Source organism: Phaenicophaeus curvirostris, chromosome 15, assembly GCF_032191515.1.
Source record: "Phaenicophaeus curvirostris isolate KB17595 chromosome 15, BPBGC_Pcur_1.0, whole genome shotgun sequence".
Lineage (NCBI taxonomy): Eukaryota > Metazoa > Chordata > Aves > Cuculiformes > Cuculidae > Phaenicophaeus > Phaenicophaeus curvirostris.
In genome coordinates, this window is record NC_091406.1 from 4,295,152 (window position 1) to 4,311,440 (window position 16,289).

The window sequence follows — 16,289 nt, forward strand, 5'->3', positions numbered from 1 at the left end:
GCTGTAAATACAGCAGTGCTGGAGTTCGTATCTCCTGGGTTTCCCATTCACATGCCTCTGACGGAGGAAAGTGTATGGACTTGGTTTTGTGAAATATAGGTGCTTGAGATTTTTTTTTTTATTACTTCTGAAATTCTGTTACACCCTAAAAAGCCTTGTAGGTTAAGTTAACATTTTCACTTTATGATTTTGACAGTGCAATAGACTACAATTGAATTCATCAGGTTTTCCTGCTTTCCTGTTGTGGAGGTTTTGAGATCTCAGTTAAATCATCCTATTTGCAGACCGATTACTAGGGAGGGAATGTATGGCTCTGAGTTTAAATTATCTTGCTGCAAACGGATTTTAATGTTTTTTTCTTTTTTTTTGTATGGAGTCCTGTAGAAATGTTGTATTCTATTCATCTATATGTTTTCAAATTGTTTGTGTTTGTCCTGTTTAATGAAGCACACCAAATATTCCTTACTTTTTGCACTTTAGGGATCTGTAGAAATAATATCTTTTCCTGCTCTTTGTCAAAAAATTTGAGTTTGGATTTGGTTTACTTTTCCAAAAAGTAAATCTGAGCGTGAACTCTTAAATGCATGAGTTGTTTTTCCCTGTGTTGGTGTAGCATTTAGAGTGCCAAGTTAGTTGGAGGTACCAACTTCTCAGCTGTATAATGCTGGGATTTAGAAATCTGGCAAAGGGTCCAAGTCTCTAGGGAACCAATCTGGTGGGATAGGCTGCACTCAGATCTGCTTGCTTTCTAATTCAGCACAGGGGTGTTTCATTGCTGCTTTCTGGGAGTTAAAATGGTCTTTTGCAGGAGCCCCTGTGTGCCAAGCTCCCCGTGAGGCTTCTGGGCTTTGAATCTGGAGCATAGAGGGCATTTCCCTGTCAGCTCAGCCTCAGCTCCTCAGGGACAAGCAAGATTTCAAAACTATTCCCATGCCTCTGGCTGGGACAAGGTGCTCTCTGCCCAGCGTGTGTGCAGGTACTTTGAGTCAGGAGCATCAGCATCTGACATTAGGGGTTGGACTCGCTTCCAAGATCTATTGAACTAAAATTTGAATGATTTAACACCCGACTTGGGGACACCAAAGTACTTACCATGCTGAAGGTCACATTCGATCACTCTAGTCGTGATGAATATGAGAGCAGAAGACAGCTTGGGGAAAATCTTTATTTTTATGAGATACCCTAGGATCCCCATGCTTATAGAATATATAGATAAATGTGTAGTGCAGGGAATTGGTTCTTTTTTCATGTCTTGTTTAGTAGAAAATAAAAAGGATCTATAACTGCACCACGTGAAGAAATCAAGGTGTACTCAGCATGGAGAGCTGCAAACGCTGCTTTCTTTGGCTCTGGGTGAAAAAGGGAAAGGAAGGAAAGAGAAAGAGGAAGAGAAGTATTTAATCCCCAGATGTGACACTGCTTAGATAAATACTTCCCAGATTAGCTATTAAACTGCTAACTCCTGGTTGTGTGTGCTGCTACGTGTGCAGTTTTGATTGAACTTTGACGTTTTCTCTGAAGAACTGATTGTGTTTGGATACCGATCAAAATTACATTTTCTCTAACAGGACACTTGTTTTCTTATGTCTTTTCCTACACGCTATTGTTTTTCTATGAAATCAGCAACAGTAAAGGTCAAGACTTATGCAATAACTTTAGCTGTGAGTACAAAGAAGGAGCTGGCATAGAAGCTGGAAACCAGCCCTTAACCATGGCAAGCTCTCCTCTTTCTTCTCACGATGAATCACTTGCTCATGAAAGAATATTAACATCCTCTGCATATACTCTCTCTATATACGCTCTTGGAAATGTGTAATGTTGCTTTTAATAACAACATTCTATTATTTTCTATCTCGCAGTTGTCAATAAATCATTTGTTAAATGAATCAGTCCGTGTGAACTTAGACCGGCAAGATTGATTTCTGCGTGACATTTCTTTAGGAAATGAATTAAATCTTGGAAAGAAAAATGCATGCACAGTGGCAAAGTGTACTTTCACAGAGAGGGTATTTATGATGAATAGAAGGAAGATGGAGTACACATGCTTCAAAGAACACATTCTTGTAATGATGCACAGTACTAATATGATCTGAAGTAAAGATGGTAAGATCAGAAGCTTTCAATGCAGAACGATTACCATTTTCTTTGAAAGCATTATTTACTGTAAATTCTTGAGGTACTTTTAGAAGTACATTATTGAGTTCTTTCATTGTAATTTACGTAAGTCCTTATTTTTATATCTCTCCTCAGTATCCGTCAAAATAATTGGGCTTTCAGCAGTACTTTTTACAGACAGGTGGATATGAATGCAGGGGTGATTTTTTCTCTTTATTGCCTGCCTTTCTGACAGCTGAAGGAGGCTCCTCTTGCGTTATTACTTGTATGGGAGTAGCTCTGTGATTCTGCCTGCTATGCAAAAGAGTAAATGTGTGCGTCCTTCACCTGTTGTTACATAGATACTTAAATCCAATCTCTTCTTGCTGTCAGTGAGGGTCTCAGGAAGAAGAAAATAAACGTCCCAGTGACTTCATTAAGATTTTCTTAACATAAGTGTGTTTCTCTTCTTTGCAGTTATTTAGGGCTGTAGCAAATGAACAAAAGGTCTTCAAAAACTGATGTCTGTAAAAATATATGAGAACTTCATGCTTGAAAAAGAAGTTTAAAGGTACATTTATCATACTGAAAGGGTTTGGTACTGTTGTTATGTGGAAACAGGGTGAAGAGCCTGTTGGAAGCGCGCAAACCCCTGTCTCGGCTGTAGCAGCTTAGTTTGAAAATGTTGGGTAGACTTCCAAACTCATTTTACAACCAATTAGCTGAGAAAATACTGTGTAGTGAGCTGGAATTTACACTGTTCTAATTTATGTGAGTGTAAATCTCAGCCAGTCCACTTGATCTATATATAAGGTAATTCTTCCTATGCATTTCACTTTCACCATGGAATAAGAGAAATGCAGTGTTTTGCACAAGAGTCCTGATAAAACAGTAATTAAACTATCCAGCTGCGTGAAGTACTAGCAGATCATTCATGTCTGCCTTCTTTGCAGTTTCGCCAAGTTGAAAGCAAGTACTTTCCCTTACAAATAATGTTGATACTTTAATCTCGCTGTGTTTGAATGATGGAAGTGTATCAGCAGAATTTTTCTCAGATCCTTGGTTGGCTTGTGTTGTGTTTCATAGTTGAAATACACGTCAGCATTTCTGCCAACAGGGAATACCTAATACAAGTCTGTATGACTGTAGGTAATTACAGGTGTAATGGATTGGACTGTAATTTACAGCCCTGGGACAGAAGAGACCCTGAAACTTCCTTCACAAGTCTACAAAAAATTGCCCTGGTTTTCACTTCTTCCCTCCCTCCCCACAGAAGTCAGCCAACTCCCATCATCACTGTTGAGTCAACATCTTCTTCAACTCCTTCAAAGCACTTTATTCTCACACCTATTTAAATTTCATATATTAGTCTCTCAATATGAATGGTTTTCTAGACACCGAAAAGCATCCCCTGAAACTCCATTACTATAAATGTTTATATTAAGGCTCCTAAACATATTTATACAAAACTTTTCCGTGCTCGTTGTTGGGCAACTCACTGTTCCCAATTAAAAAGCTGCCACTGGAATGCTGCTGACGTTTGCATAATGTAAAATTCTATCTGGCACTCCGAGTCCTCAGTTCTACAGGATGCCTTGCTGGATCTTCTACAAAATTTGTAAATTGCAAGCGCGTTGAGAGCATTGATCCATGGCTGCTCTGATTAAATCATTATTCTGAAGAACACCTAGGAGGGCTGGCAGGTGACGGGTCTGAAAGAACCAGCACTAGTCCTACATTCAAACAAGTGCCACTGGCCTCCTCCCAGAGCATTGCTCCTTTTCACCCTTTATTTCAGCAGGTACGCTTTCAGCTATTTATTTTCTGCAGCGTGAATGAAGTTTAAATTAGAGTAAGGTGATTTTATTGTTTTATCTTTGGCTTGTGCCATCAGCAAGTAAGCATCGAGGCCTGAGGAAGGGGATCCACATCCCAGCCAGCCTTTTCTCCTTTTCTTTGCTTTTTTGCTCACAGTCTTGTCTGTGCTTTGGGCAGATGATAATAATTGCTTCTACAGAAGCTTACAACTACCCTACAATACACCCTGGCAGCTTTCAAAGCTTTCTCAGCCACAGTTCCAAATCTGTCCTTTTAAAAAAAAAAAAACCAAATTCCTTTCACACAAGCCATTTTTATCCTTTTCAGAATTGCTCAGCTTATGGTTTTCATAATGCCACAGGATGGTTTTGATCTTACTTGCTGCTTTTTTTTTTATTGGTCTTAAATATTTTAATAGTGCAAATATTTTCTAAAAATCAGGTGGTTTTCAATAAATCATATCCTTAAATACACAAAACTCAATCTTCCCTCTAAAAGACTTCAAAAATACACAAATGTGCACGAAGGACTGAGAAACAAATTGACATTTCTTTAAATGATTCTTCAAAATACGCATTAGGGGATTTTTGCAACTGCATTCCATACTTTTTGAAGTTATTGATTCCCACAGCATCCAAGTGGCTAGGTGCTCATTAGTGTGTTCATCTCATGCTTTCCTTTATACTGTTAAATAGAGTTATGTAGCTATAGGAGGTACATGTCTCAGTAGGTAAATAACAGACAGTGGGGGTTTTGAGCCTTTTTTTATCTACAGCCTTCCCTGACACTCAGCTCGGCTTAGCTGTCCTCCTCTTAATTCTGGAGAGGTTTGCTTTGTGTTTTAGCAGCATCCCAGCTCTTCAATCCAGAAGCAGAGGCAATAACGACCGAAGCACCAGTGATTATCTCAGCCAAAAGCACCAGTGCTTGTTAAAAATTAAGCCGCTCCACCACTTTCCCAGTGTCAATCCAATCAAGTTCCTGAGCACCGGTTTTGTGAGGGAAGAGGTTCTGCCTCATTTCTCACCTAGCAAAAGTCCCATCATCTGAGGAGTTTCCACAGCCCTTGTTGCTCACACCACAGGAGGCAGTTGTTTAATCCAAACCGGTTTGTGATAAACCTCCTTCATCTTCAAAGTCTTCTACAGTGAGAAGTGTGTTTCTAAATGCTTCTGTTCATGTGACACATTCAAGTGTCGATGAACCAACCCAGACAAGCGTGTTTACTGCTCTTCACTCCTGTGAAATTAATGGTACTGCACTGCTCTAAAACTGGTGCCATTATAGATCCTTTTTAGATCCTAAATCCATTCAAATTTGATTCTCAAAATACGTTGTATTTCCATACTGAAATTATTCCTTTGTTTGATTGTTTCATATTGCTCTGAATGCTGCCTAACTACACTGTATTTCCTGGTGGTATTTATGCATGTCTTGATTTTGCAAGGTGAGGGAGCGCAGAGATAGTTCTGATTCCTTCCAGGGGATCTTTGCAATCCACTAGGGAGCTGTGTTGTCTCATTTGCACTTTCTTATTGAATTTCAATCAGTTTTCCCAACAATTTACTGAAGGAATTCCTGTGGGACATCTTCAAATGCTTCTAACCCCATGCTGTCCAAGAGCTCCTCATTTTCTCTTCTAGGGTTGTCTGTGTTTTCTCATTTAAGAATAATTCACCACATGACAACATTTTACATTAATGAAGCCCTGGTGGTAGCAGATGTGATAGCATTCAGTAGGGAACCTAGAAAATAAGTACCAAGGATATACACTGTATAAAATAAAAATCAGCTGATGTGCAAAAAGTTAATGAGGGGGGAAAAATAGTTTCTGCTGGCATATGCTGACTCATGAGTATCTCTCTCTCCATCCTGCTCAAGCATGGGCAAATTGGATTTATCTATCACTTTGCAAGGATCCCTAAGGAAGCGGATAAAGATAGTGGACTGGTAAAAATGAACTGAATCTACTCAGTTCCATCCTCCTTTTTTTTTTTTTTGCATGACAGAGTACCAGGACCTGCCAAGAAGGTGTCTCCCTAATAAATGCCTGGGTCCCCCTTGCAGCCTTTGGCAGTATCCTAAATCACAGCAGAGACTCTGAGAAATGTATGGGGTAGGGTTTTTTTCCCCTATGAGAAAGCAGATCAGTCAAGGAGCAGTCACTGTGCTCACCGGCCCTCTGGAAATGTCCTGTGGTAGATGGCCTGTAGGATAAGACTGCTGCTTTTGCATTTCTGTACAATGTTCTGCATGTAGTTTCTTCAGGTAGCAGCACTGATCATTACCATAAGGGTGGATAGCCCAGAATTTCCCTCCAGAACAGGCATCTACCAGTCCAGCACATATTAGTGTTTAGAGCCTGCTAGCCATAAAAATAATGCCTTTTCTCATTAAAAAAAAAAAATCAACAGGGAGTTCCTTAATCTTAGATTTGAACAAACATACAGAGATGGAGTAGTGTCAGAAGAACAGAGCTGTGTAAAAGAAGCAGGTTTAGGCTATCAACCACTCAAAAATTCATGCATTTTAAAAGAGTGCCATCAAATAATAATTAATATCCCTGTTTACTCTGATACTTTACAAAAATGGTCTGCTGCCATTGGATTTTTTTTCCTAATTCAGCTTGGATCCATCTGTGATTGTGCAATGGACTGTAAAAATTAGAAATCTCTTACATTTCATTTCATATATAGCCACATTTTAAACTTAGTTTTTGAGAAGTGTTGCAGTTTCTTGTGCTCCAACACAGGCATTCTGTGAAATCTTCTTATTTTTTTACTTTTTTATCTATGTATAATCTTTTAATTTATGTTCTTGCCAGTTGCTTTCCTGCTGTGATTGAACATAAATAGATCAGCCTATTTCTTCTCAAATACTGTCAGATTACTAATTTTGCTACCTGAGTTTTGCTCTTTCAAGCTCAAGGCCATTTTCATTATGGGAGAGAGAAGCTGTTCTTATCATCAACAGCTCAAGTTATTTCCAACTATTATAATTCAGAACATTTTTGCGAAGATCAGTATCTAAAATTTCTCTCTGTTCTGCTCTAGAAAGTGGAGCAAAACAACCTCATGATTGTGGAAAAGTTCAGCAGGTTTTCTTAACGCTTTCAGCTGTAGCTTTGAAAAGTCTGTATGAAACAATTCCATCTAGAACTCAGAGGAACACAGTATGGTAGCCTATTCTGTTTGCCTAAAAACAACTGTCCCTCAATTCCCTTGTTTTAACCCCAGCGAATTTCTTTTCTACTCTTGGTTATTCTTCCAGCTTTGCTTATTTGTTGTTTCAAATGCCTAAGAAATGCCTGCTAAGCTGTTAGCATCAAAGTCAGGTGTCTGTAAATATCTCCCATGGACTGTAAGCTGTGGGTCTGTTTTAAACCCTGCTTTAAACTCAAACCAACATTTAGTTTTTCTAGAAACTCAACAGTCCTCTTGCAAAGACTGGCCAGTGCTTGACAAGCCACAACTAAAGCTAAATGGGGGGTCTCTGAGATGCAGCGCAGAAGATGCTGGATGCATACGTATATCTGCTGACTCAAGGACATCTGTTCAGAGTAGACTGTAATAAAGAGAGAGGAAGGAAGGAAGGGAGGCAGAAGGAGAGGTGATGACTCTATTGGGACTTTTTTCATCCAAAGCACAGCATGAACTTCTGGAAAGTCCATTCAGTTAGACATCTTTATTTGCTCTGTTTCAGTTTTCAGTTGATACAACTCTGTCTGTTCCTCCTTTCAGGTGACGTGGGAGAATTTGAATAATAACTGTAGGGTGAGCTGGCAAATATATTTTGGGAGGCTGAGAACCACACAGGAGATAATTTTTTAATTAGTATGTGACATGGCCAAAATGTCATGAGGGAGGTTACTCCCACAAGCCTTCCTGCCTGGTTCCAGCAGACACCCAGCATTGTTGTAGTTTGGGTGTGTTTAAGATAAACTTCCAGACTACTGAAGCACCTGGAAAAGATGTATTTTCCAGGGTTTTCAGAATTAATGCAAGCACAAAAGTAACTAGCGTTAAGTACTATGAAAGCAGATGTATGCTTTGCCTACAGCTTTAGAGAGCGAGCTTTGTAGCTCTCAATCTTTTTTTATACAATTCTAGCTGAGCTTTGTGTTTTAAATGTACCATTTTAAGGAAGTTTCAGATCAAAGCCTATTTCGTCTTCCCAATAACTCAGCTGCTCGTGTAATCATCTCGGAGTCTGAACTGCAGGATCTTGGCATCTGCTGCTGTATTTATAAGACAAGGCAAAACAAGTGACAGAAGGATCAGAGGTGGTTATCAGCATAGGTGTCAAGCCTGTGGAAGAATAGCCAGTGAATGCCAAAAATGCAGTGCGACAAATATACCCATATAGAACTTGGTTGTGAAATGTTGGTGTCTATGGGAGGGATTTTAAATGAAAGACCTTCATTTATCAAACCAGCAAAGCATGTTTGGAATGCAGTGCCTTTCCTTATAGTAAGGGTAAACAGTCAATTCCTTTCTACTTCATAAAATTATTGGCATAATATTTCATATTTTATTGTTACAAGAAGTTGCCTGAAGCCTCAATGAAAAGAGCGAATTAGAGTATTGCCCCTTTCAAAAAAGAACAGTGAAGTATTTGTGAAGGTAATTGTTGCCACAATTGCATCACCCAAGTATCACAGATAAAACATTTGGGGTCATCTACAAGTCACATACGCATGTGTGTGTTTGTTGAGTCACCTTCCCTGGAGGTGTTTAAGGCACGGGTGGACGAGGTGCTAAGGGGCATGGTTTAGCGTTTGATAGGTATGGTTGGACTCAATGACCTGGTGGGTCTCTTCCAACCTGGTTATTCTATGATTCTATGTATATGTAGTTGCATTTGAAATGGCAGGTTAGCACTGCGCTGAATTTATCTTGATGTTTACGTTCAAATCAGCTCCTGCAGCAGTAGTTCTTAGAACACACTTTGCGTTTTGCATGACTAGGAGCGGACCTACTCCCTGAAGCCTGAAAGCTGATATGTAATTTTAAAGCCCATTGTGATAATCTGCACACATATAGACACAATTATAACGGGGTGAAATAAGTTGTTGACTCACAAGAGAGAAAACATAGTGGTGTTTGTCAGAGAAAGCACTGTTAAAATCACCGCTTTTTCTTTTTATGCAAAGAATAATATAAAAATTAGTACAAAAGGTCCTATCTCCTGCCAGCTTCCATGCTATGATACATCTACATGAAACCTTTTAAAATAATGTTATTACAGTGTTTTTAAATATGTGGTTTACCATATAACTTTGCACCCTATTGCCATGTTAGTCGTCAAAAATAGAGAAATGAGAGGGTGTTTTTTCCTACAGAATTGTTGAAACTCTGCCTGTCATATTTCTAACTGGAAGAATATAATATCCCTATTAGGCAGTGTCATGTAGGTTTGCACTATATCACATTTTAATCAAAACTAAACGGACTTGTCCTCCAGGCTCACAGGACAAATGGCTGAACTGGTTGTTACGACTCATATGTCTCACAAATACAGCTGGTTTTCTGCTTGTGAGCCAAGCAACAGGCAAGGTTTCTATGAATGCATCCACTCCCTCTTGCTGCTCAGGGAACTCCAAGTCTGAAAATTCAGACGATGGATTGAGATGGGCTCTCTTGCAATGTTTTCTATTTTTTCTTAACATTCCGTGGCTGGTCACCTCAATCACAACATATTGGTTGTGTTCCGTGGCAGGACATTAGCATCTTTTTGAGCAGATGACTCAAAATCAGGGCTGTGTTCCTAAGCTAAGGTCTATCATGGCAGATTTACTTTGCATGGGATGGACACTAACCTCAGTAGCTAAAAAGGCACTTTTAAAGCTTCTACTTTTTTTTCTTTTTTCTGCATTTGCAACTTCCTTTCCCCTACAGTACAAAAAGCTTAAAACAAGACCAGCTCTCAGGGAGTTTGCTCTTCACTCTCTACCTAAGAGACTGTTTAGTATTGTTTAAAAATAATACGAACCCAAAGAACCAGTCTCTCCGTGCATAATTGGTAGTAAAGTAGTACTTCTTGTAAGAATTATTATTATAGCATAATAATAACAACAGTAAGGCAACAGATACATGCTGAGTGGATGGCAGCGAAGTCAAATGACATGACACGTTACACGCATCCTGTGATCTGGTTGCATAGTTTGCTTATTGTCAAATAGCGTGTGATGTGTCACTGTAACTTTTATCTAGACAACGTGGACTCTTGTGCATCACTTAGTGCCTGAACATCAAGGCAGTAAGGCAGTGATGTACTTCTTTACTACTAAGTTTTGGGTAGAGTTAAGTGCAGTATGAGCTGTAGGGCTTGTTTTGTTAGTGGCTGGAGATTTTACAATATTGTTTTGCTAAGCTGGAGAAAAATTGGGATGTGAGAGAACGTTCAATATTGATTTAATTTTATGGTTCTACAGGTAAGTTCATTTTTAATGTTGATTTCTGGCACTGAGCACTTTAGGAAGTCCTTCCCCAAAAGAGTGAAATAAATATTATACTGTTAATTTTCACCACCAATGCATATAGATTAGTATCAGTAGAGTTGGAAAAGTCCATAATGGAAGCATGCCTGTAAAAACCTGAGCCTCTACAGCATGCTAATAGCTTTCCATTAGGTCAGACTAATGTTTTCTGCTTGGTGAAAATAGGTATTTAGCAACAGTGCTTTCAGTTTGTTAGGAATAAATAGCTGCTGGACCAATTGCTTCAACCCTTGGGAATAAGTCTGCACTTTCAATGCCTGCTATTAAATCAGTTCTGCTGAGTGATTCGTAGCATCTCAGATTCAGATCTGAGGATGCCGGTTGGATCCAGCAGCAAATAGATCACCCTGAGTTCACGTTGCTGTGACTCGGAAGGGTGATAGATCCGGCCACAGGTCATGGTCCCACTGCTGCGTTAGATTCAGGGCACTGCGACTGAGTTGATGAGCTGGATGTTAATTGCCCTGCCTCACCATTCCCATTGGTAACAGCTGCAGTGCCAACCTGCCTCGGTCAGGGAAGTTATGGGCTATGAACTGATGTTGTTAAAGTGCCTCAGCAGTCAGGGGTCCAGGAATTAATGTTATGTGGGGACCTGGTATCAGAGGGCTGCTAAGGCAGGACTTTTTGGTGACACTAATAAAATAACAAGGATGAAGTCTTGTGGGTTTTTCCTTTGTAAAAGGTGTAGGAAATTAATTGAGGCCAGATCTGTTATCTTGAAGAAAATACACACAGAAGTGAAAATGCATATTTCCATATGTTTGCACTTGTGTCTTTTTCACAGCACTAGTTTTAAATGGTTGTTGAGAGTTGACTGTACAGATTTCAGTTGCTAGAGAGGGACTGTGAAAAGGTTCCTCCCTTGGTGTTTCTCTTCATCACAGATTTTTTAATCAGTGCTTCAAGTCATGTCGACATTCATAGTTGGCAACCTAGGTATTCTTTCCTTACAGATCTTCAAATAGCAAGAGACCCATTATCACATCTATTCCTCCTACAGCCCTATTCTTCTCATCTGAGAAATGTTGCTTGAAACTTCTATTAATAGTAAAGAGGTACATTTGCACTGTATTTTTCATGAGAAGGTTCTTAAAAATGCTTTATAACTTATACTAATGCAAAATTATATATGAGGATCTTAGCTCTGAGGCTTCTCAGAGCTATGCTTCCTAATTGTTTGATATGTAACTAATAGGCTCTACCACCAGAAATTAATCATTAAGTGCTCTGGTTCCTGGATACCCAGCTGGAGGCTGGGCCTGACTTGGTGTGTGTTAAACTCTTGCCCTCTGAATGTCAGTCCATGTCAAAGTGTCTAAAATTATGTGTCCCAAACCAAACAAATTCAGACGGATTAGAGACTTCTGAAAATGTTCAAAAACAAGAAATGAAATAGGATGCAATTCCATCACGTGGAGAGGCAGAATCTTTTTAACCATTCATGGTAGAATTAAAATAAAATTTAATACAAAAAATGTAAAATAATGCTTCCTCTATTTTAATGTGCAGGAGAAAGTAAGATTGAGGGCATGAAATACTTGAACAGAAATTTAACTGAACTTTGCATTAAATTCTTGTCTTATGAAGAAATGTATTATTAACTCCATGTTAACAGTACAGTTGGTTCCTGTTTTACTTGTGAAACATCTTTCTTGTGAGGAAAAACAGAAGTCCTAATTGAGAAACTCAACATAATATCTACTGTTGAATCATCCCTAAGCGACATACTTAAAGAATATCTGAGTTACTCACCAAAAAAAACCCTCTCCAGAATGCAGATAACTCCAGTTCTGAGCTTGCTGTCAAGTCATGCCTCAGACCAAATTCCAAAGGAAAGTCTGCAGGGTTTGTGGTGTTTTGCAGGCTTGTCGGTGAAAACAAGAGTGAGTATCATCCAGAGGTCTCCTTTCAAAACTGCCCTCACAGTGAGTCAATGGGGCAACCTTTGAGGAAGGTACCGCATAGAAGAGCCTGAAAGGCTGTTGTTGCTCCATCAAAATGAAGAGAAATATTGTTAGGGAATGGCAGGAGAATACAGGGGTGCTGTGTCTGTTTGAGCAGCTGTAGGTAAAACCGAGCTGAGGTGGGTCATGGACCGCAGCCCTTGGGTAATCACAGAGAACTGGTGTTAGTAGGAATGTACATGTACGTGGTAAAACCTGGTTCTCTACTGGCTGGCATTACAGAAAAGTGAAAAACTATAATGACTTCATTATGAATGGCATTTTACAGATCATGGCATGTTTGACTGGCTGGACTATATAGAGAAATTGTTTTAAGCCTGATTGATCATTAATTAATCTACTTCTGTTCCACCTACACTGTGCATTCAATCCTATTTTCTGCTGCAGTTTAAAAGCATGGATTCAAATTACCTCAGTCAATGCAGTTTAAAACAAATGACCACTCTGTGAAATTTATTTTAGAGTTGTTAGTTTTTCACTTGGAAGGCGATTCTGCACAGGGCTGAGACCGGGAGAGGAGGTGAGGATGCCCTAAGCTCCTGCTGGGCACTCCACACTGGCAGGATGGCACTGGAAGTTTGAGAACAAATACAATATTTGCAAGCAAATATCCCTTAGAGCATTTGACTTACCTTGGGTTTTTGTGGTGTCTAGAGTTGTCTTTCTATTTGAAGTGCACAGATCTGAATAGCGAAAACAGCCCTAGAGGGTATTTTCCTTAGTATTCTCTTTTTCCCTGTGATTTGTTGACTTAAATCTGTGAAGCTCAATATACCTATAGAGAAGGCAGGATGAGGGTGTCAGGATGGCACAGGAATTGTCAGTTGTAGTCAAGACTTCCAGCCATGGCCTCCTAAAGTTGTTATGTGCCACAATAAATGTTTAACGAGTATCGAGTTTGCACATTAAAACTAATTACTCATTTCTTGGACAAGTAAATCTTCTTTTTTTTCAGCCACTTGATGTAACCAATAGTCAAAGCTGTATCTATCTGCAGTTTTGACTAGAGATACATTTGTGAAATACTCTGGACATATGGATAACCTGTCATGTAAGAGGTATTGGCTAAACAACACTTACTTGTTATACACTAAATTTCTCTTTTCTCCTTTTTCAAAATTGACTTTCAAAGAACAAGACAGCTACTTGGCAGAAGGAAAGAAAAGACACTCCCTGATTTTAAATCTGAAAGATTATATGATTCTGTACATTGCTTCTCAGAAAACGCTTGTGGAGACAGGTTATTGAAAAGAAGGCTACTGTGGTGTCTCATGTTGCTGTAGTTACCAAATAATATTTTGCCAAAAATTGTCTGATGAAAATCAGCTGATAACAATTCAACAGGGAGGCAAGAACATCCTGTCCCATCCCATGTAAAAGAAGTTATCTCCATCACTTCTAACATGTACCTAGGTGCTCATGTCCTATTGAAATTAGTGAGTGATAGAAATTTATTTATGGATCTAAATTCACAAAACAAGAAATCATTCATACCTGTCTAGAGCTTGTTCATTCCTGAATATTTATTACCTATAAAATTAGTTTTCTTCCTACCCTTCACCCCTTCAGGCAATATCTCCTTGTTACAGGCAGGATGATGGAATTTGTTGTGCTATTGCTTGTGTTGCAATTTTTCTGTGATAAAAGACTCTGAATAACAGCCAAGGAACAACAGCAGCATGAGATGTTCCATATAGAAAAGATGGCATGGGGGCTCAAAAATTCTATCACTGATTTTTATCTTAACTTGCAAAGATAAAGTAGTTTATAATGAATAAAATATAATGCTAAGGCAAGAAAATGAAGTGATAAGCTTTTTCAATAAACTGTTTTTACAGCTAATACTGCGTAGTCTTCCATTTCTTTTAAATGAATTGTTGTTTTCTTTAAGACATAATTTTTCCTTACCTGGACTCAGCCTTAGTGGGATAGTGATCTTCATTGTTTTCACTTCAGCAGGAAAATTAATCAAGGTCTTTGAGCATTACAGAAAAATGGGAAGTTCTTTCTTCCCCCCACCTCAATATGCTAAAAAGCTTTCCACTTAGAAAAAGCTGTAATGTCCTATCTCTAACTTCAGAGTTATTTCTGACCCCCAAAAAAACAGCGAGAACAAACAAATATTCACCACAGCCATGAGATATCAGCCAGTTCATTGCAGTCACTGGAGCAGTGAGTTTAACTTGGGAAGACAAGCCGTGGACTCAATTGTTCTTCAATAAGGTGGAAGGAGGAATATTATAGTGTGCAGTGAATTGGAGAAGATGTATTGTGGCTTGCTCTGTGAAGGATGTCTGCCTCTATGGCATAAAATCTTGCTCTGTATTCCAAGCAATGTCATTTAAAATGTAGAATGAGTGCACAGCAGGAATAATGAAATTGTCTGAGCATGTGAATTTTAAGCACTAAGCATGATATAGGAACAGGAATATTTTTTTGGACAGAAACTGGTGACTAATGCAGCTTTCTTCCTTAAAAATATTTGCTTCAGCTGGACATAAATGTCTTGACAGGAATTTCTGCAAAAAATTAGATACTTCTCAGTAAAAATTTATAAGAAAAGAAATGTTTTACCTCACTAACAAAATGGAATTGACAACCATCAGAGGTGGCAAAGTCTCATTTGTGGTAGGACTGGAGCGACATAACAATTTTCTTTTGTATGTATATAAAATGTATGTACATTCCCTATTACTGTGATAATAGCCTTATACTAAGACAAATGTGTTTATAAATTATTCCTTGCCTCTTGTTCAAGTAGTATGTCTAGGCGAGTATGTCCCTCCTCCCCATCTGTTTGACTGATGTTTTTCTCTGAAATCCTAAAATGTGAAAACATTTAAGTTAAAGAGTCACATAGCTCTAATTGAGAATCTGCAGGTAGCTCTGCGTGCCACTTTTTCCATCACAAATCATGCCAGCTACTGAAGAGATGCTCGAGCACAACTTATAATTCATGACTTACTTTTTTTTTTTTCTAACTTGCTGCCTTTTCTCTGTCCTTCTCTTCTGCTTCAGAACTCTTAATAAGAAGGACTTCACAACCATAAACAATATTTTTCTAATAGACTATCTGGGAAAAGGTTTTTTGCTGGTGTTCTAGATTCAGACTGAGATTCAGACTGGTCCTTTCTTCTTTTTCTAGCTTGCACAGACAAAGAGTTGAGGAATCTCGCATCGCGGCTAAAGGACTGGTTCGGTGCTCTTCATGAGGACGCAAATCGTGTCATCAAACCAACAAGCTCGGAGACGGCACAAGGCAGTAAGGAAACACCTTTCTCATTGAACGCGGGGTGTTGTAGGCAGCTTCCCAGCCTGAATGAGCATCAGCTGAGCACAGCTGTTAGTGCTACAATGTCCTGGCAAGCAGGTGCCACCAGGAGACCTGATCCTGCAGATAAATAGCTGCGCTATTTTCTAAAAGAGCCGCAGTCATTCTGTGCTCTTTCTGGCCCAAACTGCTCTACAACCTGGCAGTCAGAGACAGAGAGACCTTTACAAGTTAATCAGGCAAATAACTGTGTCTGATGGCCATGGAGGTCACATCTGTACTAGTAAATAAAACTGCTCAGGGACTTTCTCAAGCCCTGAGGTTAACTAGCATGACGTAGTTCATGTCTGTACAGTTAAACTCCATGACCTTCCAAATCAGCATGGCCGCATCCAAATCACTTCTTGAGGATGGACCATCACATATGCTTATCTCCCTATTTTTGGCCAGGCATTTTTTGACCCAATGTCAGTGGCATGAGCCAAAAAATTACATACAAATATAAGGAAAATATGGCTAATATTGGAAAGGACTTGCTTAGATTTTATTTTTCAATTTCTTGCTAACACCTTATGTAAGAGAAAGAATAATCATAACATCTGCATTGCAGCCACAGAGTTGGAATAGTTAAATGGTGTAG

The 16,289-nt window shown here is 39.1% G+C and overlaps 1 protein-coding gene across 1 annotated transcript in view; it reads left to right on the forward strand.

The window, feature by feature from the left end:
- SPOCK1 (SPARC (osteonectin), cwcv and kazal like domains proteoglycan 1) overlaps positions 1–16,289 on the forward strand; it is a 275,524-nt gene that overhangs the window by 245,123 nt on the left and 14,112 nt on the right. The window contains exon 6 of the mRNA XM_069869211.1: positions 15,524–15,640. Within this exon, the coding sequence (XP_069725312.1) occupies positions 15,524–15,640 (117 nt within the window). The remainder of the gene's footprint in view (positions 1–15,523; positions 15,641–16,289) is intronic.